Below are 26,699 nucleotides of genomic sequence, written 5' to 3'. Positions count from 1 at the left end.
GGGACAGACATTTATCTGTATTCATGGGGTGGGGTAATGATGAATACTGGGTAAGGGTTCATGTTGTAGGGGTCCGCTGGGATTGTTTCGGGCGAAAATGCGGTGGGCAGTGGGAATAGCTTCTGCTGTCGCCTTGGCGGCGCTCGTGATGCTGAGCGTGGGAGGAAGAGAAGGAGAGAGAATGGGAGAAGGGGATAAGAGCTCATCGCTCATGGGTAAAGTTGGCTCAATGCTGCTGGAGAAAAGCCAGAAGCTCTGGAAAGATGATGCGAACGTCGATCCCTCCAAGAAAGGGCCGCAGGAAGACCAAGATGCGCTGAAGCGAGGGTTCGAGAAGGCCATGGTGGATGGAGATGGAAGCATCAACTTCATCAAGCGCCTCCAGGACATCTGGTTCGTGGAGGATCAGATAGGAAGCAAGAAGATCTCCCAGGGAGCGGAGAGCGTAGCCACTCGTCTCCAGATCTCTGGCTTCCCGCAGGACATGAGGGACGCGATCAACGCGGATGTTGATCCCTGCGACGACTTCTATGAGTTTGCATGCGGCAACTACGATGCCACGCACCAAGATATCCCGAAGTTCAAGTCCTCCAAGAGCCTCAGCTGGGATTATGCCGACAAGATGGTCCGGGAGTCGGAGACGGAGCTGTTCAAGACGGACCCCGGGCCTGCCGGCCTCTACTTCCGCTCGTGCATGGATGAGGATCGTGTTAACTCCCTGGGAGCGAAGCCGCTGGCGCCATGGCTGAACCTGATCGACTCCGTCAAGGACGTGTCGTCCCTGGTTCATGTCGTGACGGAGCTGAACAAGCAAGACATCGACGTGCTGTTCTCGTGGTACATCTCGTCCAACCCCAGAGACTCCAGCACCAAGTCGTTCAACGTTGGTCCCGGCTCTTACTCCCTCCCCGACAAGACGTACTACACTGAGGACTCGGATGAGATGGAGGGGCACAGAAAGAAGCTGGTGGAGGTTGCAGCCAAGTTCTTCAAGCTTGTGGGCCGCGAGGACGCGGAGAAAGAGGCCAAGATGGTGCTGGACCTCGAGACGAGGATCGCCAAGTACTCGACCGACCGAGACAAGGAGCGGCATGACCATGGCAAGCCCATCACTGTTGAGGTGTTGGAGCAGCAGACGCCATCATGGCCGTGGCGGACATGGCTGCAAAAGCTCTCCTCCTGCACCAGCCCACCTGACGGCAGCGCAAAGGTGTGCGAGTCAGACTACCCGAGCCTGCTGGAGGTCGGGACTGACAAGGGCCTCGTGCTCCTGTTGCGCGACGAGAAGTACTTCGACGGGCTGGAGCAGATGCTCAAGGATACTTCATTAGAGGCGATCAAGGCGAAGCTGCGATGGAACGTGATCAAGGGGGCAGCGGTCTACCTCTCCGCCGACTTCATCGACGTCATGGTGGAGTACAGCAAGGACCTCTACGGCATCCAGCAGAAGAACCCTCGCCCCCGCAAGTGCTACTACAGCACCACCTCGGACGTAGCCTGGCCGGCAGCGAAGCTGTATGTGGACAAGGTGTTCCACGTTGCCAACAGGCAGGCGGCGCTGGAGATGCTGGAGGGCATCCGGAGTCGCTTCCTGGAGAGCCTGAAAAAGGAAGGGTGGATGTCGCCCGACGACCGGCTGGCGGCGCAGTCGAAGCTAGAGAAGATGTTCTTCCAGGTGGCCTGGCCCACGGACAAGGACGGGAAGGCAGACTGGCCGGTGGAGAGCAGGGACCTGGATGGCCTGCTGGGGTCGGACTACTTCTCCAACTACCTGCTGGTGAACCGCAAGGCGGTGGATCGTGACTTCCGCAAGATGAACGAGGCGCCCAAGAGGAGGAGCTGGGGTGGAAGCACTCCGACCGAGGTCAACGCCTTTTACGGGCCCAACAACAACGGGCTCTGGATCCCTGCTGGGATCCTGCAGGCGCCCTTCTTTGACGCCTCCAACCCGGACGCCAGGAACTACGGGAGCATCGGGAGCGTGCTAGGGCATGAGATGACGCACGGGTTCGACGACAGCGGGAGGGAGTACGACGAGAGGGGATCGCTGCATGACTGGTGGGACAAGGAGACGGTGGAGAAGTTCAAGGAGAGGAGCAGCTGCGTCGCCCGGCTGTTCGACTCCTACTCCGTCGCGTACCGGCACGTGAACGGGAACCTGACGCTGGGGGAGGACATGGCGGACGCCGGGGGACTCAAGTTCTCCTACCAGGCGTTCATGGCGGCGAAGGAGAGGCAGCCTGAGGAGAAGCGCGTGTTCTTCACGGCCTTCGCACAGACTTGGTGTACAGTGGAGAGGAAGAAGGGAGTACTGAACCAGGTCCTCACTGACCCGCATGCCCCCAATAAGTTCCGCGTCCTCGGCGCCCTCAGCCAGTTCGCCCCCTTTGCTGAGGTGTTCCAGTGCCCTCGAGGATCGCCCATGGCGCCCGCTGAGCGATGCGACGTGTGGTGAGGAGGATGAAGATTGTACATGTGTGGCGGGTGAGAGCAGCGAGGGATCCAGGTGCAGGATGAGCAGAGAGGAGGAGCAGGAGCAAGAGGAGCAAGAGGAGGAGGAGGAGGAGGAGGAGGAGGAGGAGGAGACATATTCTTTCGGCTGTGTTAACGGACCTTGCAGAGTAGGGATTGGGAATTGATTTTCCTCCTCCCTCTCTATTTCTTTCCTGGTGGTTTAGGGAATCGATTTGGTAGAGGCTTGTAAGAAATGCACGAAGACTCTTGAAATTTCTTCCTCCGGCTTCCACTCCTTCTCACTTCTTCCCCCCCGACTGAAGTTCTAGCTTCCCACGAAGTAGGGATGCTTCAAGGCAGCTTCTGCTGAGATCCTCTCCTCTGCGTTCCACCGCAGCAGACTACGCAGGAGGTTGACCTGCTGGCAACTTAAGACAGTGGAAAAGAAGGGGAGCAAGGTGGCAGGAGGAGGAGGAGGAGGAGGAGGAGGAGGAGGAGGAGGAGGAGGTGGTGGTGGTGGTGGTGGTGGAGGCAGAGGAGAAGGGGGGGGAGGAGTTCGTGGAGACAGGTTTTCGTGCAGGAGAACGACTCACAGCTTGTCTATCGGGCAGTCCAATACCAAGAGGGTCCCGCTTCAGCAGCGCTTCCTGCAATGCGTTGCTTGCCTCCTCCTCCTCCTCCTCCTCCTCCTCCTCCTTCTCCATGGCGTCTTGCCGAGAACTCTGTTGTTTTGCGAATTGGGAGAGCGCCCCCGCAAGCGAGGATGGAGAATTTTCATCGTTGCTGGCAGAGCTGGCACCTTGGATGCTCCTTGCATCCTGAGAGGAGGAGGGAGGAGGAGGAGGAGGAGGATAGATGCGGTACTCCATCAAGGCTTTTAGCAGACACGCCTGCCATGGGTAAGGGGGTTGACTGGCCGATAGCTCTTGACCTGCTCGATCATCTTGGAAGGAGCGTTGGGCATCTTGACTGTCATGAAAGCTCTCGTCCTCCCGTCGATCTGAAACACCTGTAGGACTTTTACCTTCCTCCTCCTCCTCCTCGACATTATCATCATATCCATCCTACTCATCCTTCGACACCCTCTCCCTCCCTCCTCCCCTCTCTGCTTTCATTTTGTTCAGTTCACCTTGCTTGTTCCCAGTAGCATCTCTAGGAAAATCACCCCGACAGACCACTGCAGCAGCAATCAACTCCTTCCTCCTTCCTCTTGCCGATGCCGCCCCGACTCCCCCCCCCCACCCTCCACACACACATCCCCATCCCGACCACTCTCTTCCTCTCTTCCTCCCTCCCCCTTCCTCTCCTCTGCTTTTTCAAACCAGATCGTATGAATGTGGTCGCATGGCCGCACAGGGGACGCCATCCCCGAACAGAACTTCAGGAGGAGCGTAGTCAAGCGTCTCCTCCTACCATGATCATTGTCACTCCTCCTGCTCCTCCTCCCTCCTCCCTTTGACTCCTGCTCCTGCTCCTGCTGCATCCTTCTCCTCCTCCCTCCTCTCTCCCATCCCCCGTTACAATTTCTCCCCTCCCATACAACCGTTTTCCTTCCTCTGCCACTTGCCTCTTGACTCGGCCCGTTGTTCCCGTAGAGATGCTCGACGGAATAAGCATCGACTGCACTAAAGGCACAACTGTGAGCAACAGCAACTCTCCGTTAGACTTTGAACTACTTCTCTTCCTTCCTCTCCATGTTGCTCCTGTCCTCCTCTGCTCTGCTCTGCTCTGCTCTGCTCTGCTCTGCTCTGCTCTTCCTGTCCTTTCCTCCTCTCCCTTTTGTTCCCCGCCCTCCTCACGTCACCTCCCAAAGTCAGCAAGTTTCAGCACGATGCTGAACCTCTCTTCTTCCAAGGACTGCACGGGACCGCACGAAGGAAGTTGGACGTGAACGATCAAGTTATCGGGCTGAAGGAACATGGAAGAAGTGAGCATGATGAGCCGGAAGCAGCACGGAGGAGGAGGAAAAGGAGCAGGAGGAGGAGGAGGAGGAGGAGGAGGAGGAGGGGGAGGAGGAGGAGGAGGAGGAGGAGGATGAAGAGGAGGAGGAGGAGGAGGAGGAGGAGGACCTTCAGATCTCTATGAGTGACGTTCTTGGTATGGCAGAAAGAGACTCCCTGTAAGATCTGGCGCATGACTTCCCTGAAACAATCAAGTCAAGAGGTTGAGGGTTTGCCATAGGAGAGGACTTAATCATTCTTGGACCATGCGAGGACTGCCGGAGGTCCCGCCAGAATTGAGATGTCTGGAAATGGATCTGAATAGCAAAAGCAAGAAAGTGAGAGGAGAAAGTTGAGAACGCGAGAGGATAGGCAAGAGAGAAAATGAGAATGATCGGAGGAAAGCGAGGAGGAGGAGGAGGAGGAGGAGGAGGAGGAGGAGGAGGAGGAGGAGGAGGAGGAGGAGGAGGAGGAGGTAGAGGAGGAGGAGGAGGAGGAGGTAGAGGCAGGGAAGGAGGCAGAGGTGGAGTTGGCAGGAGCGAAGGGGAGCAAGGAGAGGGAAAAGAGGGTGAGCGCTCGAGAGATTGGAGGATTACAAGAGATCCTTCGACGGAGGTCTCATAGAGATATTGCCGGAGAGATTGACCTTCGAACTTGAACACCTGGATGAAAGGAGATTGGAATAGAACACCTCTGCCAACATCACATCCCCTCCTGCTCCTGCTCCTGCTCCTGCTCCTGCTCCTGCTCCTCCTCTATGCTCCTGCTCCTCCTCTCTGCTCCTGCTCCTCTTCTCTGCTCCTGCTCCTTGTCCACTCCTGCTCCTTGTCCACTCCTGCTCGCTGGTCTTCGTCCGCCCCCTCCCCCCGCATCATACCCATCACCTCCTCTACCACCTCAGCCACATCCACACTCATCTTATCTCTCATCGTCACTCACCAACCAAAGCTCCGTCACATTTTCGTTTGCATGCTCTTCGAAGGACTCGATGAATCTGCAGACGTGCGGTATCCCGGCCAATTGAAGTCCAAAATGCACCTGAGGAAGTTTGAGCTCATCGTTTCTTTCTCTCCTACTCGTCTCCCTCCTCTAGCCCTCCCCTCCCCTTGCTCTCCTCGCTATCCCTCTTCCGTCATCATCATCATCATCATCATCATCATCATCATCATCATCAAAATCAACATGATCATTGTCATTGTCATCAACGTTTTCATCCAACCATTATCTCCTCCCTCTTGCCTACCTCCCTCATCCCGCTCAGTCGTATCTCCTGCAGCAGTAGCCAGTCGTCATATCACAACTTCGACCCCAGCTCCTCTCTCACCTGCCCTTTCTCAACGTACAATCTCTTCAGCACGAACTGATCTGCATGGGGAAATTCCTCCCCTCCTCCATCCTCCTCCCCTTCTTCCCCCTTCTCTCCCTCCCATTCCTCATGTGTAGCAAGCCAGACCTCTCCGTACGCTCCTGCCCCGATGGCCTCCTTCAGTTCATACCCATGAAACTCATCTTCGGCCTCCTCCTCCTCCCCCTCCTCCTCCTCCTCCTCCTCCTTCTCGTCCAGGTCCAGCCTGTCCGCTCTCTTGCTGTACATCTCACTCGTTTGATGCTCCTGATACACCGAAAAGACATGTCGGACGAAAGTCGTCGGGGAGATCTCCCTGCACCCCGACTGCTCCAACGACGTCTCGTTCCCGCCCTTCACAGATCGTCGTCTTGCTCTTGAGACTCTTTCCCTCCGCACACGTTCAGATTCCCTTCGCACAGCAAGGCAGCCCTGACCTCGGGCTTGCCGTCGGTTCCGCTCTCGCACTCTTGGTCAGCGTCTTTCCCGTGACCGTCAAACGGTCGTAACACAGTAACTTTGGAGGGGACTGGTCCTTCCGGTCGCAGCTCCCGTCACTGAGAGGCTGGAGGCCCGAACCCGTTGAACTCTTCACTTCGTTCAGATCCTGTTGGTCAAGTTACCTTGCTGCTGCACTGATATCTCATCGCAGCCTTCTTACATGCTCGAGTTTGAGCTCCGTTGGGCCCGACAGCCATCCCGGCCCCTCTCCCCCGAACTGCAGGGCTCTCACAACTCCAGCAGCGGAGGCTCTCGGGGGTACCTGAGCTGCGATGAAGCAGGCAAGCTGAGACTTGAGGCAGGTGGAAAGTTTGTACAGGTCGGAGAACCTGGGCAGCGAACTGGTCAGATAGGAAAATCTTCACCTCCACTTGTAACGCCAACGTGGGCACAACAATCCCCTACATCCACACTTTCTCCCTCATTCTCATAGGCTCCTCTGTCATCCTCCCATCTTCCCATCTTCCCATCTTCCCATCCTTGCTCTTCTCCTTCCTACAGTATAGAATCTTAATGACTACCATATTCTTCATTACTGCTCTCCTTCGCAACCACCGCCTTGAACCAACACTCACATCCTCCTCTTCATTCCTCTACACACTCCTCTCCACCTGTATTCCTCTGCGATCTTCGCTGCAGCCTGATAGCAGAACTGAGCCTCTCTTGCCCAGGACTGCTGCGCCACCCCTTCCCCTCGGACGACATGAACCTTCCAGGATCCCACGAGCTCACAGATTCCTGCAGGAGGGCATGAGCGGGAGCATCAGAGAAGCTGCCTTCTACACGCCTGCAAGGTCAAGGTACAGACAGCACAGACGTTTCGCCAACGCTCGAGCACTGTGGCGATCCTCCTCCGTCATGCCGGCAATCTTGTTGTTGGCCTCCTCGATCTGCTGCTCGAGCTCGGGCTTCGCCGAGGCACAAGTTCTCTACAGCTCCTGTCTCACTGCTGTGGAAGAGAAGCAACAACAATGTCTCACCAGCCTCTGGAACACTGTGCGCATCGGGACGTCAACGAGGTGTGGGATCCAAAAGGGACGGGAGCATGCTCTCCCTGGATCTTGGACGTTTGCCAGCGAGTCTCTTGCTCCTGCCCCGTACTGCAGAGATCTGGTGGAGTCGTCGACAGCCAGGGGAGGGATCTGTGCCTTGACGAGGGCAAGCAGCGTCTTGAGCTGATACCTCCTCGACGGGCCCTGGTCCTGCATGCTGACTCCTCCCACAAAGTCACTCGCCCGGAACTCCTTCACCAGGAGGCTCCTCGAGCTGCAGTTGGCGGCCCCCCGATCGACCCCCTGCTCCGGCCGATCACTTACGTTCATCCATGGAGGCATGTCGTGGCTCCTGTCTGCCACCTCGTTGAGGAACGAGGCGGGGAGGATGCTCCTCATGCTCCCATGCGCGTCTCTCAGCACCATGGTCACTCTCTGAAGCCTCCTCAGGGCGTCCTTGTCCTCTGCCACCACCTGCCTCGCGTTCCCGCATGTCGTGAAGCTGGTCTCGGGCCATGACAGGAGGAGGATGTGGAGGAGGAGAAGTGTCACTTGTCCTTGTCTTCGCATCTGCACCTGCTGGTCCCCGCGGTTCCCGGCAGCGCTTTCAACCCTGTCTACCATGAGCAAGGCTGCAGCATGAGAGCTGTGAAGAGCATCTTTGGGTAAGGAAGCAGCTCGACGCCTCCCTCCCCCCTCTTCCTCCTCCTCTCCTCCTCACTCTATCCCCTCCCCTTCCCCTATGTCGACTAGCCGCATTCTAAAGCTGCAGGTTGTGTTCTTTACTCAAAGTTAAGTTAAAAATCAGTACGAGGACAATCAACCACCCTGACTCACAGTCGCCTTCGGAAGTTCAACTAGTAAAGTTGCGTAGTCACTCACTGAGTCGGCCGGCCCGGCCTGGGCCGGGCCGGGCTCCGGGCGTCCGGGCCGGCAGCAGCCGCGGCCTTACGCAACTTACGGGCTCAACCAAACTTAAGTTCCACTACCCCTCATTCTTACTTGAGAAATAGTACCCCTCCCTTTCAAGGGACTTCCCGATAAGAGCCCATGCAGGTCGGTAGGCTATGTCGTACCCGCGCGGAGCAAGCCAGGGATCATGCCGGCGGATTGACATGCCCTTCCTCCTTCTTCACTTGCTCTCAGTCATCTTCCGATCATCTCCTATCTCGTCTCCTCTTCTCTTACGTCTGCCCGTCAGTGTTGCCATGTTCTGTTACCTACGTCCCTGTCGTCTGCTCTCCACCCATGCACATGCTCAGATCAATCTTCCTCCTGACTTCGATGCAGCAACAAGGCCCTCCTCTTCTGACCACTGCGCACGTTCCGATGTCTTCGAGCATCCCTGCTGCATCGCAAGGATTTGTCCAGGCAAGTCCATCTCAGCTTACAGGAGAGAACGGATCAGTCAGTAGGAGGACCCTCGCCCATTTTTCACAGCGCATGCTTGCTCTCCTCCCCTTATTTCTGAGCTCACTGCATCTGACACTGTTTGAGCAGTATCGGTCTCCAGCTACGAGGATGATGGCTTCTCCGTCACCCATGTCCCCCAACATGTCTCCCTCCCCAACAAAGGCGATGCAGGTACCTGCACTTTCCTTTCCCTGCTCTTGGACGTGTGAAGGAAACGCTGCTGTCCGTGAAATGTCGCGAACTTGTCGGAATTGGAACCTGCTCAGGGTCTTGATACGACCCTTCAATCATGCCAGCGTGTCCGTTGACTTCCTTGACGATTTGTGCCAGCAATCATCGCCTGTAGCGTACAACTCAAATTTCTCACCATCTCGAGGGCATAGGTCCTCTTCGCCACAGGCAACGTCTCAGTCCCTCGTAGAATCTTCTCACAGAGATCGTAGCTCTTCCGTCAGACTGCTGCCACCACAACGATGACAGGGGTAAGGGGAACAAACTGAGTGCAATATAGACTAATGGGACGATTAGGTTTCTGAATCTGATCCAAGTCAAGCTGGAGTTGGTATCTACTTCCAGCAAACGCCGGAGGGTTCGAACTGCCGTGTGTTGAGATGAAGCACTGAGGACCTTGTGGCAGACTTGGACAAGATCTTTGTCAAGTCGATCATCCCGGTATTGAAGTGTTAGTTGTTCTTTCAGCCCCGTTCCTTCAAACCGGGAGTGTGGCTTCCCATATGGCTCCCGCGGAGAGTGAGAGGCGAAACGTGTAAGGTGACCATGAACGGCAGGGAAGCTCAGCGGACCGAGAAGGGACAGTAAAGATCGGAGACTTCCTCGTGGTAGGGCTACTTGCTGCCCTGTACGTCGAAGTCTGATTTGAATCACAAGAGCGTGAATGAGCAGCGGGTTCCAGGCTCGGCGATTCACCTCCTGCGCTCGCTCATCATAGGAGAGGTAGCTCTTGCTGACCCGGCTGGCGCTGCAGCGGTCGAGGCTGACGGGCGTGCAGGTTGGTACGTTTGTCAAGTTGGGGTTCCGGCGAGAGGACGGTGAGGGTCAGGTCGCCTTCTACGAGGTGCTGGGTGCTAGCTGGGTGCTGGGATCTACTGCTCGTAGCTGACGATCAGCAGATCTCCCTGATGAGGGCCAACCAGGAGTTCTTCAACCAGCTGCAGGTAGCTGCTGCGGACCCTCCGCCAGTTCTCGAGTTTGACCTGCCTGCAGGCGAAAGCACAAATCCAGAAAGATGCAGAGCAGCTAAGATCCTCGCTTGTGAGCTTGCATGCTCTGTGCTGAAGCTCCTTGCTGCCGACGACTGCGAGGAGGAGTGAGGCGCTCGGCAGGTGCAAGCGGAGCAAGAGCTGTCCGGGCTACGCCAGAAGCTTCAGGCCACTGAGAGTCTGGTGGGAGCGAGCTGGTAAGAGGAGAAGGAGTTGGGATTTTGACTGTATTGTCAGGCCAACAAAGAGGGAGAAGAAGTCAAAGTGACATGCTGCCTCGTCCCGTTATGGTTGCTGACACTCGTTTGACACCAGCGGATGAGGTCGTTGGTGGCGAGTGCAGAAGAGCAACTCAGAATCCTCACGGTCAGTTTGGCTCCTCCTTTTCAGCGAAGGGCTCGTGGGCCGGATGCAGCTTTGTCTACTGTGAATGATGGGGGCGGTGCTGAAGAGGTTTTTGCAGAACTCTCTGTCAGAGGAGGAGGAGGAGAGGAAGCAGTTGGAGATCAAGTTGAGGAGGGTGTGTGAACCCTCGGCTCGAGCATCGTGACTGAGGTTCATGCCAGGAACAAGTGCAGCAGCAGCAGGACGAAGAAGTGAGATAACAGCGAGGGACGCTGTCGATGTTGACGCAGGTCCACAGGAAGCCAAGAGATTGGAGATGCTCCTGAGCCAGGCGCAAGACAAGCTGAGGTCGGCAGAAGAGTCGCTCCAGGTGAGGACGACAGCATATACCCCCATGTACCTCGATGGTGTAGAAGTCGCTTCTTCAGCTCATGGCGACCTTGACATGGAGGAGGAGAGGTCGAATTGGCTGATGTTGATCCCAGAGGACACAAGGTCAGAAAGGCGAGCTTGAAATTCGCTTGCAAGCCCTCGTGGTACGCCCCCGCCCCCCCGCCTCCTTGCTTCTGGTTCCCGCTGATGCGGGAGGACACAGTTAGAACGATCTGCTGCTGAGGCAGAGGAGGCAGAGCTTCTTCGTCTCATCGAGCAGGTCCTGACACTCTTTTGCCTCTGCCCCTGCCCTGCCCTGCCCTGCTCCTGTTGCTTCCGTTCTCTCCTCCTCTGTGTTGGTCTCAGGTCTTCTCAACCCTCTCCTTCTCAGAGACTTGAGGATCACCAGAAGTCGAAGGAGGAGGAGGAGCTCAGCATCAGAAGCCTCGAGGTCATACAACCCCCCCCCTCCCCTCCTTCGTGTCTGACTTCCTGACCGGTAGATGCGGAGACAGCAGCTGGAGGAAGAGCTGAAGCAGGAGGAGGTGCTTTCCAGCTCCTGCCCCCTGTGCCGTCTGTTGACGTTCGATGGCCATGGTAGAAGTCCGAGCGGGAGCTGCAGGCGAAGAACCAAGAAGGTCGCTCAGCACCAGAGGGCGAGGCCGTGTCACTCAGTTTCCCTGGCAGTCATGACGAGGAAGCAAGTGGCGGAGGAGCAGCTTCGGAACCTGGAGGCAAGGCAGTCGAGCCCCTGAGCTCTGCTCTGACTCGAGTGTGCAGGCTGAAAACGAGCAGCTGATGCAATCTGTCGCTGAGGTCCGAGCCTTGCCCCTCCCTGATGTCCTCCGAGCGTCTTGCGGCAGGCGGAGCAGTCATACCAAGACAGCGAGCAAGTCCTGCATGAGCTGCGAGACAAGAACACTGAGGTGACGGCCACAAGGGAGCTCTTGATAGTTTCTTTTACGCGCTAGAGCAGCTCCAGAGGCAGCTGAGCGAGTTGGAGGGGGAAAGCGAGGGCCGGCAACAACATCTCGAGACTCTCAAGGAGGTGCCGCAGGCCCAGCTGGGCGGCAGCACAGCTGATGCTGGATGGCAGAGGATCAGAGCAGAGCAGAAGGCCTGGGAGGAGAAGCTCCACAAGGAGCAGAAGTGACGCTTTCCTGTTGCCTCCTCCTGTGCTGAGACCGTCGGCAGGGCCCACGAGGCCGACGAGTTGCAGTACAAGGCTGTGAGTCCCCATCGTCACTGTCTGCTTCCCCCGTTCCGGTCGCTGCTGACGCCTCGGCATCCAGAGGGAGCAGGAGCTGCTGCTACAGATGGAGCGGATCGGAAAGGAGGCTGACGTGCTGAAGGTTCCTCAGCCTTGCTCGTTGTTGTGGCTGCTTCCTTACGCGTTGATGACGCAGCAAGAGGCCGTCCAGAGGGAGAGGTCGAGCAGTGGCTCCGATGTTTCTGATATTAAGTTGAAATGGGGCAGGCAACTTGAAGACACACTCGCGCATCTGGAGTCTGAGAATGCCAGAGTGCAAGTAAGCAACCAGTCTGAGCTGCCGCTGAAGAGGACTCGAATCTCTTGTGTTATGTTCGCTCGCTTGCCAGCCCTTCAGCCTGCCAGCCTGCCTGTCTGCCTGTTCGTGCTGACAATCTTGAAACTCCAGAAACTTCTTGAGACAGAAGACGAGCTGGCTCAGGTTGCCCCTATATTGCATCGCTGTGTCTCTCCTCTGACCGTCTTGCAGGCGCTGAAAGAGAGGATGCAAGTGATAGGAGATCAGGTTCTGCTCTTCTTACCACCCCCTTCCTCTTCTCCTCCTCACTATCACGTTGCCCAGCTCTCGAAAGTAGAAGCCGAGCTTTCCCTGGCGCGGGGGGCAAGAGAAGATGTGAGGTCGACATGCTCTTGAAGGCAGAGAGTGACGGCAGAAAATCTTGCAGGCTCAGCAGAAGTTAAAAGAGACGGAGATGGACAAGCTGAAGTGATCACTTCGTCCTCGCCCTCATCCTCGCCCTCGTCCTCGTCCTCGTCCTCTTTCATTCTCCATTTCCCTCTCTTTCAATCTCTATCCGTCCCCTCCAGTTGCATATCACCTTTGCCTTGTCCCCGTATCCTTCTCGTCTCCCTGCTCCCTCCCCTCCTTGACCAGATTCTACTTTGGCAGAGCACTAGAGAGGGAGAGAGCGTTGGACGCGGAGCTGTTCAGGTCACAGCCTTGCCCACGTCTAGCAAACTCAGTCCTCCATGCAGAGAGAAGAAGCGAGAGAGCGAGAGAGTGGAGCAGCTCAAGGTAGCTCGGAGAGAGCTGGAAGCACAACGGAAGGTACTTTCCTTGCCAACAGCATGTTTGCTTGTGCTGACTCTTCTCAGGCTAAGGAGAATCAGCTGAGAGAGGAGGAGGAGCTCTACAAGTACCGAGTTCTTCCTATCGCCCTCCATGCACTCATGCTTTGTCAGACTTACCGAGCAGAAGCTTGAGGAAGCGAACAAGGAGTTGGCATGCCTACAGAAGCAGGCAAGTCGAGGAGCAAAGCTTCACTCAGACCTCATTGTCTCTTGCTAGGCCACCGGCCTGATGGAGGCTGAGAGGGGGCGACTGGAACGCGAGCACAAGTTCAAGCAGAGCCATGCCGCCATCCTCGCCTGCATGCACGAGTGGTGAGACGGTAGCTACTGCTCGACGCTGATGTCTCACCGCTGGGTCGTTCAGCATGAAAGAGCCAGCTCGACACAATTCACCTGCCCGCACCCGCCTTGTCCGAGGTGACTCCTCCTCTTCCTCCCGCTGTCTCCGCACGTTCCGGTCCTTCGGGTGACGCATGCTGCTCCCTTCAGCTCGGTCTCAGCTTCACCGATACAAGGGCTGAGTTGCTTCACGGTCTTTGACCTCCTCCTCAAAGTTTCATCCAGCTGATGGGTCGACATTGCAGGCAGCCCGGCTGCTGCTCGGAGCGGCGGGGAAGCAAAGGCTACTGGGAATAGTAAGGTAAAGGAGGAGGCCATGAGGCGACTTCGCCTGGAGGAAGGGACTTTTGTCTAGCAAGACAGCAGAGTCTTCACAATGATGCCGCTTGACATGTACATGATATTCTATCTACGATGTTATTACACGATGATTATTAGAGCCTGTCTGTGAAGAGCGACCTTACTCAGGTTGAGTGAAGGTATCAGTTAAGTTTGGGGGACAGCAGTTGGCTGGATTAGGTTTGGTTCTTGCTGTCTTTTCTCTTCTCGTCATTGTCCTCGTACTGATCTTTAACTTAACTTTGAGTAAAAGTGGATCACAATAACTACGAGGTGTGTTTTGCTTGCTGACATAACCCCCTTCAGCCCCACCCCACATTTAGCGCACAATGAACGGCAGAGGAGTTCACTACCCGTGTACATAGCCTTCAAATGTACCTAATATACCCCACACTGTAGCTACAAACCAACCACCCCACCCTCAGCATCTGAACTTTTGACCACAGACATGATTAGACATCGCCACCTGCTTTGTGCGCGCAATGAGGTAGGGGGCAGCAGGGGAGGCGCTGCAGGCTGATCGGAGCCCGATAGACTCCTTCATCCTTGCATCACATATGTGCAGCTCAATGACTCAGGTCTGCCACTGCTCAGAATCTCGTCACCCTGGTGTTCACGCTAGCTGCGAAGGCAACGAGGCGTCACGTTCGGATAGATCATACTTCGCTTCTGCTGGATTGCAAAACTCGTCGCATGCAGACGTTCATCCGTGCTCATCCACAAACATCACCTCATGTGCAAGGCCCTCGATCGATCTGCAAGGACGGATACTACAAGGCGGAGGATACCCATGGCTGGTGCTGTCTAAGCAGAGCCCGAGCTCACCATCCATCGACCAGCAAGGGAGCTTGAGAAGCTGCGAGGGAGGGCGATGGCTGAGAATAGATCTGGCGGGAGATTGACAGAAGGAGATAGAGAGAGGAGCTAGGATGAAAGCTCGGGAAAATAAAACAATGTACGGTATGATGCTTCTTCGAGCTCTTTGCTTTTGACGATGAAGGGGAAAGCAAATGTCCAAACTGCTCTATTTCTCGGCCCGTCTCGAACGATGTACCTTCGAGACATGGTGATGGCTATGGGCATCGATTGCAAGGAAGCTGCAAGCACACGACAGTCGACGCTAAGAGACTCGTTCAGTTTCCTCGTTGCTTGGGGCAGACCACAAGTTTGAAGCTGTCAGTATTTGACTGCTTCATAACATTGGATGATGAGATGCAGTTCACCCTTATTACAAAACACAATTTCTCTTTGCAATGAAGAAAATTGTGGTCTACTTGTTTCAAAGCGGCATGGCAAGAAACGACAAGAAGCCAGGGCGCATGGGAGATGACGTGTGAATCCCACTTGAGAAAGATCCGAGAGAATATAGAATTTGCAAGGTCGATTTGCTTCTGCAAAGCAAAGTACAGGACCAATCCACAAACATCCATTCTATGAGACATTCAAATTCACAATCGTTGGAGAGATAGTTCAATCATTCGATCATAGAGCACTGGGTTAAATAGTTGAATCATCGATCATACTGCACTGGGTTGAAATGAGCACTGCAAATTTCTCTCTACTCTAACTTGATGACGAATATCATACAATGCAATGGCAGTATCTTCTTCTATAGACATTGCCGAATAAATTTCATTCATGACTCAAAATTTACAACCAACAAATAACTTGCCCCACCTATTCTAGGAAGTACACCCCTGACAAGGCACTCCACTCCGAAACAAACCTCCCGTCTCCGCACATGTTGCCGCGCACAATTCTGATGTCTTTGAAAACATCTTGCATCTCGCGCAAGTCGCTGCCCCAGCTTCTCCTCCTCGTTCGTGATGGAACCTTGGGGGCTGCTATGAAGTTTCCTTCTCGTCCTATCGATAGGCCGAGTGGTACCTGTGCTGTCCTCCCAAATTTGCTGTATCCTCCTCCTGCCACAAAGTTTCCTTTTGTATCGATGGATCGCATATGTGGGTAGTGGCTTGCAGCCGGCCACGATGACCGGGCTTGAAACGGCAACAAAAGATTTCTACTCATATCTCTGTCAGTCATACTGATGCATGTGAATGTGGCGGAGAATGCTCTGTCCCGTGTCAAGCCCTTACATTTCTTGTCTTGATGGATGCGCAGAGAACGAAAGGCTTGAGCTCCGCGTGCCATCATACAGCGCCTATGTGACACCTCCTCGGCTTCTATAGCCATGAGACTTGCTTAAAGCTCGAAGGACCCAGAAAGCTTAGAGTGCTCGAAGAAGCAAAGGGAGGAGCAGGAGGCGAGACGTCTGTCAGCTTGCAGGGAGGGAAGGGGGCGGCGGGTAAAGAAGAGCAAGGAGGGGCGATAAGACTCCTGGGAGGCACGAGGTAGGATCGTCTTTGGGTGCGTCGACAAGTCACATGGACACATGATGTTTTACTACATGCGTCACGCGGACCATGGCATCACTGTAAAATTTAGCCGTGCTGAGCCGTGCTGTTCCGTGCAGTCTCGGTACGCTCTTCCGGCCGAAGTATCACGGGGTCAAATTCCTTCCTTTTGAGGGGTGGGGGGTGGGCGTACTCGATGTTTAACGGTCTTAACGCTAAGACCGATCTTCGGAAGGAGGCAGTTTAAAGGAAATGCTGACGTCAGCCAGTGGCACCCGTGAGTAACTATGAGAAGAAATTCTTGATATCACGGTATTTCGTATAACGTGAAGACACCTGTGACACCTGCTGACGTTCTTCCCTTAATAAAGACTCCCCTCCACCCTATATAGAGGCATTCGAAGAATTCTCTCCATCCTATTCGCCTGCCGCTGCTCCCCACTCTCTGGAAACAATGTGCATCCCTGCTTACATCATCACTCGTCCCTCCTCTCCATCCACTGGACAGTGCTCTCAGTCAGAGATTATCGTCGACGACTCAAGCTCCCTCAAGGCTTCGCCCCGTGCGCCTTCTCGTGCCCCGTCTCCAGTCCCCTGCTGCATGCGCCCTTCCATCGATCGCCGAGGAGACTTCGCCGAGGACGGCGGGTACAGCAGGCTGATGATGAAGGAGAGGAGCCCGTGGGGACCGTCGATGACGCGAGGAGGGAACATTGTAGGGGAGGACAACAAAAGATGGCTGTAAGGTGCAAAACTAGGTGTAGTGTAACGATTGTATATAAATTGTATCATATCCTGCAGTCGAATATATCTTGCATGTATCCTACGTGTTATAGCATTTTTGCTACTCATCCATGTACTTCAAAGTATTTACGTCAGTCTTGTCATTGTCATTGATTGATACCGTATTGAATGCTGTTTTCTGTTACAACCAGTATCCAACACAAACCATGTGAATTTGAGAAGGAGAAACGAAGAATGTACCTGGCCTAGTCGTCTACAAGTCTTTCATACCTGACAGACAGTGCTGCTTCGTCAGCATTCCAGCCGCGTTCTGTCCAATGCATCCACCCCGCCACTGGCCCCTGGCCAATCAAAAATCTCTTCTCCTACTGCTGAAAGCTTCAAAGCTACGCACAGCTCGGTCAAACTTCTTTATTCATTCTTTTCTTTAGTCCTTGTTATATCCTCCTCCTATCCATCGCTCGTCAAACTTCTTTATTCATTCTTTTCTTTAGTCCTTGTTATATCCTCCTCCTATCCATCGCCCTCCCTTGCAGCTTCTCAAGCTGCTCAGGCTCTGCTTAGACAGCACCAGCCATGGGCATCCCCCGCCTTGTAGTATCCGTCCTTGCAGATGGATCGAGGGCCTTGCACATGAGGGGATGTTTGCAGGGCGTGTGGGCCGGGTGTTGTGATGGGGAAGCACCGACAAAAAATCTGCAGTTGTGTCGGGAGAGCAACATGATGACCAATGTGGATCTACATTTCATGTCTAAACCATTGCATACGACATCTTCAAATCCAGCAAAAATGCATTCTTTGAGGATAGTTGGGTCTCTTTTTTGAAATTCTCACTTGAAAAAGTACAGGGGATCGTGATGCACAAGTTCGTTGTAGGGCGTTATTACTCAAGGAATGATACAATGTCATCGATCTTTAGAAGCGGTGCGTATCCTTTGACAAGTAACGTGATCTGAATAACTGGATACAGTATGGGACGAGGTTTAGCGGGATGTACGATGAAAAAGAGGGTTTTCAAGAATTTGCAATGGCACCGGCCTCAGGTGGTAACGTGACACAAAAACTGCGTCATTGAAAGAAGAAGTTTTGCAAATATGCTGACCAGTCAGCCCTCTTGGCCTGTAAGCAAGGCAAACAATTCGTCCCATATTCTCCGGAGATCGTCTCCGAATCCCTGCTGACTGGGGGCGCCCTTTTCAGTCTTTAGTAAGCCCTGCCTCCTCCCTGCAGCCAACGTGCACGCTCCATCCCCCCAGTCTGCCTGTTCGCCCTGCTATCTGCCGTACTTTCTCACCATTCATCGAGTATCCATCTCCCTCTAGAAAATGTGCAGCGCGATCATGTTACCTTCTTTTTCTTGCCGCCAGAATCCAACTTCGTGGCATCATCACGATGCAAGAATTATTGTCGACGACTCAAGCTCCCTCAAGGCTTCGCCCTGTGCGCCTTCTCGTGCCCCGTCTCCAGTCCCCTGCTGCATGCGCCCTTCCATCGATCGCCGAGGAGACTTCGCCGAGGACGGCGGGTACAGCAGGCTGAGGATGAAGGAGAGGAGCCCGTGGGGACCGTCGATGACGCGAGGAGGGAACATTGTAGGGGAGGACAACGAAAGATTGTTTGTAGACAGTATATCATGATGTTGACAGGTAAAAAACGATTTACCTGATGATTCCGCTTGTAATTTAGTAAAGTGTTTTACCGGAGTGAGTTACCAGAAGAGCAATCATTCCGAGGCTTCAACTTCAAAGAGGCGAGTAGATGGTCTCTTTGCCCCGCAAGATTTCTCTCGCTGGATGATCTCAACGCTGATTTAGCCCAGTTGGAGCAATTTCCAATTGCATTGCGATAGGATTCCACGCAAAAAGTATTGGTGGGTGTGAACATGTGCTGCCTGCAACAGCTGCTTGGAAGTTTGCAGCAGGATAGACTCCGAGACTCGGAATATCTGCGAATCCCCAGACGGTTGATTCTCCAACCCCAGCTCCGTTTCAACCGTAGCGCTGGCCCCGGATGGTCTCTTGGCCTCGCAAGATGTGGCAGGTGTTCCTACCGTCCGACTTGTAAACTGATTTTGCATCCGGGACGGTCCAGGATCTTCGTCAGCTTCCGAAGTTCACTGTCAGGCCTCCCTGTCACAGTGTCCTTTCCTGCCGCATCCGATGATCCTGGCAAGTTGCGCCGCCACAGGCTGACACACGGTGACAGGCCCAGCGGCAAGCCTCAGCCTCCAAAGGCGCTGAGTGCCAGTCACGGTCCGACCCGGTACTCTCAGGCTGGCATCCGGGGCGAGTGTCCGACTCAGAACTTCCGAACCGGGCCAACCGTGAACTTGACCGTTCAAGTTCAACTGCGACTCATCACCGTTGACACGGTCACCGGTCCGACTGATCGGACTCGGCAAGACCGTGACTAAGGCACTCGGAGCCTGAGGCTAGCCTCATTTACCTCACCGGCGGCCCGGCCGCCTGGCCCGCGGCCGCGCCCGGCCCGGTAACCGTCGGCCAGTGACCGTCTGAGTTAACTACGATGGCCCGACACGGCCCGGCCGGCGTCACTGACAGTGTCCGATCCGATGATCATGCAATGATCCGGGGCCCGGGGGCCGGCCGGGCCGCGGCGGCCGCGCCCGGGGCCCGGGGCGCCGAGCCCGGCGCCGGGCGGGCCGATCGTACGGTCGCCGGGACTTCAGTGCAGCCGGGCCCACGCCGCCGGCCTTACCCTACTAATCATCAGGATCAGGTGGGTGATAATTTTTGTAGGGGTGGTATCTCTGTTTCAAGGGTGGGTACTTTTCGGCTCCACTGACGGGTGCAAGCAAATAAGTAGGGGTGAAAAGTTAATAGATTCACCAATGACATGGGTGGGTAGTGAATCAAGTACCCCTCTCAGACAGAAGTTTTCTTATATTTCATGGGGTGGGGTAGGTACCCCATGTCCTTCATTCCACCCATCAACTCATAAACGACTACCCCCACCCGCAGACGTAGAGAACCTCGCCCACCTGAAACCCTCCATAGGAAGCCCTGCCACTGGTGGTCTGTATGACCCCTACCCATGAAAATTACAACCCCTCACAATGTCAAGGACTAGTCTACTACCCCACCATACCTTTTTGCCAGTACCTGTTCCTCTACCCTTGAATATCTTGGAAAAATAACCCGTGATCATGGATGATTTGATGACCCCATGGAGAAAAATTGACAAATATCACGACCCCACCATGACTTATCCAACGTATCAAGAACCCACCCCTGCATATGTACCCCCACCTCCAGTCTTTGCCCTTGTTCTACTCGAGCCACGTAGCCGCGCACCGTTCATGGCGGATAGCAGGCAGGGGGACCAGGGAATGGAGGGAACGTAGGACAGGGCGAGGTGATGGGGAGGCGTAGAATTGTGGAAATGATCAGACTAAAGATGTGAAGGGAGAAGGAAGACATGATAGTGGAAGTTACCTTCAGGCAGGAGGAATCGAGGGCTCAGTAACTGATTTCGGGGTTGGCCGGAGCAGAGGAGGAGAAAGAGACATTTCAGGGATGCAGGCATTGAATGGTGGATGTCTAACTTGCAGCAGATAAAAGCATTCCTGTAGAAGAAGGGAGAAAGACGTGTATAGACGATAAGGATTGGAGGTTGGCCTGTCGGTCAGTTTCAGCCATGATAAGAGCGGAGTAAGATTTGGTTCACAAGCGAGGAAAAGAAAGGATCAGGCTGAGGCGAAGCCTTGTAATATCGATAGGTATCACCAGGAACGAGAAGAGACGATTGCTTGATCTCCTTGTCGACACACTTCAAGGTGAATTTTAACCCTTGCGGTGTCAGGATTCGTTTTCGGCTTGTGGCGAACCTTCTATGCATTAAATTGGAGGGAATACAATCTTGCAGGTGAATCCTGATGTTGTACCTGTTTGTATCATATCGATATTAATGTCTTTGTTATGCTCTGTGCATTCTGGCATACTGCTAACTTCCGTGTAGGTGAAGTAAAGCTCGTTAGTGGATAATTCGACTCGATAGCAAGTATGTCGGCTGCAAAGGTTTCGCTCGTTATCGCCATGGTTGCACTCCTTGCAGCTGTAGCGTTCTTCTACCAGAGGATGGATCGATCGCGATCGAGCGCAGCTTCCTCGCAGGATATAGCCAGTAAGTCCATAGCTAGTCTCCTTTCCTCAGCTGAACTTTTTGGCCTTGCAGAGGGGATAGACGAGATCGGCAAGGGCTTGGCGTTGCAACAGCAGATTAGCCTCCTCAAAACCACCCTTGGGAAGGTTGCGACGGAGAACGCTCGGCTGAAGCAGGCCATCTCAGAGTTGAAACTGCGCAAGGAAGAGTTGATGGTTTGCAATGCCAACCTCATCAAGGCCAGGAAGAATCGTGCTCGATGCGACAAGTGGGCGACCGATGTTGATGACGAGAAGCTGAGAAAGAGTGAGGCATTGAAGAAGACGAGGTTGGAGTTGCAAGACGAGAAGCAGAAAAGTTCAGAGCTTCAGACACAAGTTTCAAAGGTGATTGTCAATATTCATGCTAGTATCTCATATCATGTTGATTCGCTCTGTAGATCACTAGCAAGCTCTCAGAGACCAAGGCTGCCCTTGCTGAAATCGAAAAGCAGAAGCAAGTCTCTGTCTCAACCTTCAGGCAGGAGAAAGATGTGAGTCAACCGTTCCAAACTTGTATCGGATACTTTCTGTTCTTCGTCTTCTTCGTCTTCTTCTAGATTTTGACTTGACTCTTCAATTCTAGAAATACATTTCTCTCAAGAAGGAGCTCTCCAACCTCAAGGCTCAAGATTCAAACAAGCCTCGCCAGGTTCTTGTCAACGTTCACGTGGAGCCATTGACTGCTTGCTTGTAATTCTCAGGAGGAGATTGAGGGCCTTATCAAGGATCTGAATAAGGACTTGAAGCAGAAATCTGCTGTGATTCAAGGTTCATCTCCCAGAAATGATCGAAAAGGCTCCTGACTTCGTGCCAAACACAGAGTTGACGAAGCAGAAAAGAGCTAGCGACGAGATGTAAATCACAATCTGTTTCCTTCGGTTCCGATGACAGGCGAATCAGGTTGAGACGGCTGGAGGGGAAACTTCTTGCAGCTGGGGTCAGCCCATCCGACATCGAGAAAGTTGCTGCACGTGAAGGATTCTCTGAGGCAAGATCGACTGGGACTGTGAGACATGCGAAGAAAGTCATGAGAGTTTTTGTGACGGAGGAATGCAGTCCGAAACTCCTTCGACCACTAGCTCTGGGCAGGATGCCACCACGACGTCTACCCTTGTCCCGAGGAAGAGCACAAGCGTGATCTTTGCTATGGTGGGCACGCTGTGTCGGCTTGGCTTGCTGTCTATGCTGACATGGATACAGGTTGATGATGACAAGGATGGTTCAATCGACATTGATGAGTTCACCAAACACATTCGACCATCTCTTGCCCTCCGAGCGCAAGCTTCTGCTGATCCCAAGAAGTGGTTCCTTAAGAGATTCAAGATCTTTGATAAGGATGAGTCTGGCAAGATCACCAAGGTAATTTATCCGTCATCTTTCCCTCTTGTCCGTCGTCTCTGCCATCTTTGGTGAGACTATTTCACTAAGATTTCTCGCAGGAAGAGGCCAAGCAGCAGAAAGATCTATTCCGTGAAATTTTCCAAAGCAGCACGCGCAAGAGGTTTACGAGCAACTCCACCCAGACGACCACGAGCACAGAAGCAGGAGGCATGCTTGGTTCTTACCGCTCAAAGCTCTTCCGTAACTTCCCCGTTAACATGCAAGACAAGAACTCCACTCGGACTGACGAGGGAGGAAAGAAATCCTCCTCCTCCTCCTCGGCTGGCAACTTTCTTGGAGGATTGTTCTCCAGCTTCTTGGGAGGTAGCAGCAGCAGCAGCAGCAGCAGCAGCAGCAGCAGCAGTAGCAACGGTGCCAGTGGCAGCAGCAGCAACAGTGAGAGCAGTAGCAGTGGCAGCAGTGGCAGAGGCTTCCGCAGCCGGTCTGGTTACAGCAGGAAGTCAAGGGAAGACGGCACGACATCGTCAGAGGACGGTTCAAGGAGGCTGAATGCTGACTCCCTTTCCTCCTCCACCTCTTCTCGTATGCTTCGTTTAAGGTAGAATTTTGTTTTGCCTCGGTTTCCTCTCGACAATGTGTCCTAACAGCACACTTCAGGAACAGGACGAAAGGATCTCTGAGCACAGGGGTGGAAGGATCCGCCTCCCTCAACACCACGAGCACACTGAGGGACAGTGCCGGAATGCAGGGGAGCTCGCTGCTCAATGTTACCAGGCGCAAGAGATTCTCATCGACAGAGGGATCAAGACTCAACGCGTGAGGTCGTCCTAGGAGGTGGACGATAGCCGAGCTGTGATCAAAGGGACATGTTCCCATCTCAGCTGGGCTGGGCTGTTACACGTTTTTCAGCGAGGAGCAGGAGATGCGACGTCCTGACTCGGCATGGTTCTTTCTTATCTTACAAGAGTGATGATGACAAGTTCTACTTGGACTTCTTCTTGGCGGCACCCAGCAGCCTCTGGTTGTTGCTCCCACCCTGCTCATCCTGTCAGCGCAGGCCCTTCGCGGGCACGCGAGTCACCTTGGAGGCGCTGATAAGCTTCCTCTCCACCCTGTCCGGATCGAAGAATTCCTCGCGGACCTGACTCGCACCTGTCAAAAACGCGAGGAGAGACAGCGAGGAGAGGGGAGAAGAGACTGAGAGGGGGGGGGGGGGCGAAGAGGACAGGAGAAAAGGACGAACTAGATAGGGACGCAAAGAGAGAGAGAGAGGGTTACCCCTGTTCGGAGGGGTTGAGACATCGGAAGGACTTGCCCATCCTCCTTGGCTCGCTCTAAATATCTGTCCGCATCGTCATCCACCTTCTTTCCCTGCCCACAGCACCACCAACCCCGCTAAATCATTCCACCATCATCCTCGTTCCATTTTTTCACCTCGCCTCATTCCCACAGTGCTACCAACTCCTTGACCACTTCCTCCCCCTCACCTGAACATGAGCCCTGCGGGAGGCTTCGGAATCTTCTTCCCGCTTGCCCATGAGGAGGAATGCGTGGCAGGGTTGGCAGCCAGCTTCTCCTGATATTCTGCATCTTTGCGAACCTTGCATTCCGTGTCAGTTCAGCTGCTGCAGATACCCCAGCTGCAGCCCTTCCAAATTCCCCTTTCCTCCCCTCTAGACCCCTTATCATCTGCCACTCCAGCTACCCTATCTGCTGCTGTTCCTCCTCCTCCTCCTCCTCCTCTTCACCTTGTTTGCCTGTCCTAGCCGTTTCTTAACCTCAGCATTGCTGGCGCCTCGGGTTCTCCAGCGCAGCTCCAAATCTACAAACTCTCCCTGCTTCGCCATGATGAACTGCTCTCCTAGCTCCCTCGCGTCCTTCGCTCCATGGATCTCGAAGGCGGCGATCCATTCTGCCCTTGTGAGCATGGGAGGAGGAGCGCGGTTGTTCTTCTTAGCCTTCTCCAACGATGCTGCCTGTCTCTTGCCCATCTCGTTCCCCCCTCCTCGCGTCGTTCTCAGCCTCTTCAATCCGAGGTCCAGATCATCTCGCCATGCTCCTGCCTGGGGTTCCTCAATCTTCGGTTTCCTCACAGAAGGAAAACCGCGCGTCTCTCTCTCCTGTTTGCGAGGAGGAGGGGGCGGGGGAGGAGGAGGCAAGGTGCATCGTGCCAGCGTGATACCCGTCGCCCTGCAAGTTTTGGGATGAGAGGGTCGTGTAAATGAGAAGAGAGCAGGAGACGAGAACGAGTGCGCCCGTCTTGTCCATTGGAGCAGCAGCGCCAACGCAAAGAACCTCAGCTGCCGGACATTGAACATCTTCGCTCACAGAAATCCTGCGATGCAGATCAGTGTAAGCATCTCAAACCACCTTGTGATCAAATATTCATCGTCTTTTTCTTCTGCTTATCTCCTTGCGTTCTCCCTCTTTCTCTTCGCTTTTCTCTGTCTATGTCTCTGCCCATCTCCCCCAAAACTTTCTTGAGATTTGCTTTCATGCCTTGTTCTGCACACACCGCTCAACATGTTGCTCTCCTCATCTCGATGCAATGACACTATCGTACTCCCCTTCATCCCCACCTCTCCATTGTCATCCCCATTGTTATCATCCTATCACTCCTCCTCATCGTCCTCCTCCTCCTTCTCCTCCTCCTTCTCATCATGCTCCTGCTCGTTACGTCTCCCTCGTGCGGTCGCCATGGCCGCTGAAATGCAGAATGGGGGGAACTTTCAACAATCCAACAACTCTATCGTGAGTTGAAATATCATGTTAAACTTTGAAAATAAACTGATTATATTAGTCCTTTGGTGATTTATGTCGTTAAGTAAGGACCCTGATGGTAGAGCAGTTTTAACCAGGTACAAAGTGATAGCAAACGGTTCTCCATCTCGTTGTGGTAGGGGTAGGACAAAAGGTGTTATAAGGGTGGGTACATATAGCTAAATATGAGGGTGGGTTGATGACATGGGGGTGGGGTAATTTAGTTTGGTTCAGGTTAGAGGCGCCATGGTGGATCGGCTAGAGGAGGAGCAGCTGAAACAACTGAGAACGTGAGCAAAGACAACATGAAATGATGGGATGAACATGTGATGTATGAGATAAGAACGTGAAATGATTTCATGAAGATGTGATATGCGAGATAGGAACGTGAAATGATGGGATGAACATGTGATATGCGAGATAAGAAGGTGAAATGATGGGATGAACATCGGATGGGAGAGGTTTGCAGCAATATACAGTCTGAATGCTATCTTGTGTGCTGAGCATGCTGATTGAATGCATTGCAGCTTTCCACCCTCTGTCGTTGTATTTCCTTCCTGTCCTAATTGAATTCATCGCACTGACATCATATCTTCCCGCAGATCTTTCACACTCTTGGATGGTGAAGAGACCTACCCCAAACGCACAAGTGCATCTCTTTTCTTACTCCAATGCAGGGGACGGGGACGGCAGAGTTGACGCTGTTGACATTCAGAAGGTAAACGCCTCCCTCCTGCCTCCTCCTGTAGTCCCTCACCCTCCCGCTCTCAGTTCCTCGGGACGTTCGGAGCCCATTTCTCGCTCGAGGTCGGTGGAGCTGGAGGCTGGTAGCGAGGTCACAGGTCGTGCAGGAGGTGGAGGAGTTCATCAACGAAGAGTCGGCCCATCCCAACGGAGTGATGGCCCTTTGTCGCAGCTTCATCTCAATGGTGACGCCTGCCCGCTCGTCCCCAGGTGCTGGACTTCCCTGAATTTGTCTGCATGCTCTCTCGCCTTCTCGGGTTTGCGCTCAAGAAACCGGTAGAGGAGGACGAGGAGGACGAGGGGAGGGGGGGGGGGGGGGGGTGCAGGAGGAAGCAGAGAAGGTGCTGGTTGAGGAGGTTGAGGAGGAGTTGGTGTTCGCGGTGGGTGATGAAGGAGAGTGACAGGTAGAGGTCAGTCGGGCGACTCTGCATCGCATCTTCGAGGAACTTATCAGATACTCGTTCTTGCTGCGAGAGGATGACATCCGTGCTTCAGAGATGGGATCAGGATGGGGACGGCTACCTGTCAGCGAACGACCTGCGGTCAGCCGTCAAGGTGAGAAGGGCGAGAAAAGGGGAGATGAAGGACGATGATGGATGATGTTGGGAGCAGGAGGTGGGAGAAGAATGGTCGGATGCGCAAGTCAATGACATGATCTACTTCAAGAATACCAACGGACTCTTCACCTTCCAGGTCGTCGTCACGCAATCTAGCATGCGATGATTGCAGGCTGTGCAGGACCTGGAAGACATTATCGTTGAGAAAGTGCAGACGATTGATGACGACTGATCGTTGGCCGGGGATATTGCGATCCTCTGAGCGCAGGAGCAACAACGGCTTTTGTGGTCAGAGGGAGGAAGGGGAAAGTGGACACGACAGGGACGGAGGGCGGGAAGGAAAGATGAGAAGGACAGGACGGTTGGTCCAAGTGTGAAGAGCACAAGGAAGGAGCATGGGGGGAAATATTTAAGTCACATGACAGATGGAATTTC

At 54.0% G+C, this 26,699-nt stretch overlaps 6 protein-coding genes across 6 annotated transcripts; 4 read left to right on the top strand and 2 right to left on the bottom strand.

The window, feature by feature from the left end:
* Positions 1–484: 484 nt before the first annotated feature.
* On the top strand, positions 485–2,455 carry GUITHDRAFT_65658 (hypothetical protein; the record flags this gene model as incomplete). The annotated part of the gene is made up of 3 exons (XM_005838702.1): positions 485–1,210; positions 1,259–1,675; positions 1,790–2,455. 3 exons carry the CDS (start codon positions 485–487, stop codon positions 2,453–2,455), a joined length of 1,809 nt encoding a protein of 602 aa, XP_005838759.1.
* Positions 2,456–2,779: 324 nt separating this feature from the next.
* GUITHDRAFT_134135 (hypothetical protein) lies at positions 2,780–7,802 on the bottom strand (the record flags this gene model as incomplete). The annotated part of the gene is made up of 17 exons (XM_005838701.1): positions 2,780–2,872; positions 3,048–3,272; positions 3,386–3,463; positions 3,584–3,631; positions 3,777–3,863; positions 4,524–4,596; positions 4,660–4,711; positions 5,041–5,056; positions 5,334–5,432; positions 5,638–5,664; positions 5,719–6,130; positions 6,177–6,346; positions 6,401–6,457; positions 6,503–6,569; positions 6,852–6,978; positions 7,058–7,169; positions 7,221–7,802. 17 exons carry the CDS (start codon positions 7,800–7,802, stop codon positions 2,780–2,782), a joined length of 2,325 nt encoding a protein of 774 aa, XP_005838758.1.
* A 678-nt stretch (positions 7,803–8,480) lies between these two features.
* Positions 8,481–13,055, top strand: GUITHDRAFT_134134 (hypothetical protein; the record flags this gene model as incomplete). Its single annotated transcript, XM_005838700.1, has 27 exons — positions 8,481–8,639; positions 8,733–8,816; positions 9,174–9,246; positions 9,283–9,317; positions 9,434–9,484; positions 9,534–9,599; positions 9,655–9,720; positions 9,776–9,820; positions 9,870–9,917; positions 9,989–10,048; positions 10,181–10,231; positions 10,329–10,385; positions 10,432–10,461; positions 10,509–10,705; positions 10,949–11,033; positions 11,086–11,127; positions 11,363–11,398; positions 11,446–11,508; positions 11,559–11,731; positions 11,777–11,810; positions 11,875–11,934; positions 11,989–12,111; positions 12,190–12,273; positions 12,322–12,357; positions 12,415–12,465; positions 12,784–12,900; positions 12,948–13,055. 27 exons carry the CDS (start codon positions 8,481–8,483, stop codon positions 13,053–13,055), a joined length of 2,034 nt encoding a protein of 677 aa, XP_005838757.1.
* Positions 13,056–20,721: 7,666 nt separating this feature from the next.
* GUITHDRAFT_102382 (hypothetical protein) lies at positions 20,722–23,023 on the top strand (the record flags this gene model as incomplete). Its single annotated transcript, XM_005838699.1, has 13 exons — positions 20,722–20,842; positions 20,894–21,207; positions 21,261–21,353; positions 21,446–21,511; positions 21,564–21,630; positions 21,683–21,716; positions 21,763–21,868; positions 21,919–22,011; positions 22,063–22,221; positions 22,302–22,566; positions 22,622–22,684; positions 22,732–22,801; positions 22,861–23,023. The coding sequence occupies 13 exons, from the start codon at positions 20,722–20,724 to the stop codon at positions 23,021–23,023; spliced, it is 1,614 nt and encodes a 537-aa protein (XP_005838756.1).
* Positions 23,024–23,137: 114 nt separating this feature from the next.
* Positions 23,138–24,531, bottom strand: GUITHDRAFT_161417 (hypothetical protein). Its single transcript, XM_005838698.1, has 5 exons — positions 23,952–24,531; positions 23,691–23,803; positions 23,482–23,545; positions 23,285–23,344; positions 23,138–23,239 (listed from the first exon to the last, which is right to left on the bottom strand). Exons 1-5 carry the CDS (start codon positions 24,519–24,521, stop codon positions 23,186–23,188), a joined length of 861 nt encoding a protein of 286 aa, XP_005838755.1. The 5' UTR covers positions 24,522–24,531; the 3' UTR covers positions 23,138–23,185.
* Positions 24,532–25,209: 678 nt separating this feature from the next.
* On the top strand, positions 25,210–26,699 carry GUITHDRAFT_161416 (hypothetical protein; the record flags this gene model as incomplete). The annotated part of the gene is made up of 10 exons (XM_005838697.1): positions 25,210–25,253; positions 25,566–25,585; positions 25,641–25,681; positions 25,735–25,770; positions 25,815–25,859; positions 25,918–25,983; positions 26,112–26,150; positions 26,203–26,262; positions 26,320–26,400; positions 26,446–26,699. 10 exons carry the CDS (start codon positions 25,210–25,212, stop codon positions 26,494–26,496), a joined length of 483 nt encoding a protein of 160 aa, XP_005838754.1. The 3' UTR covers positions 26,497–26,699.

This window comes from Guillardia theta (assembly GCF_000315625.1).
Source record: "Guillardia theta CCMP2712 unplaced genomic scaffold GUITHscaffold_10, whole genome shotgun sequence".
Lineage (NCBI taxonomy): Eukaryota > Cryptophyceae > Pyrenomonadales > Geminigeraceae > Guillardia > Guillardia theta.
Note: the sequence above shows the minus strand (reverse complement) of the source record. Positions and strands in the feature narration are given on the sequence as shown.

Bases quoted from the DNA above. Each gene is read 5' to 3' on its own strand.
- GUITHDRAFT_161417 (XM_005838698.1), bottom strand. From the start codon at position 24,521: ATGTTCAATGTCCGGCAGCTGAGGTTCTTTGCGTTGGCGCTGCTGCTC. The intron at 23,804-23,951 runs GTGAAGAGGAGG...ACGGAATGCAAG, and splicing joins GGCTAGGACAGGCAAACAAG to GTTCGCAAAGATGCAGAATA. The intron at 23,345-23,481 runs GTAACCCTCTCT...GGTGCGAGTCAG, and splicing joins CTCAACCCCTCCGAACAGGG to GTCCGCGAGGAATTCTTCGA.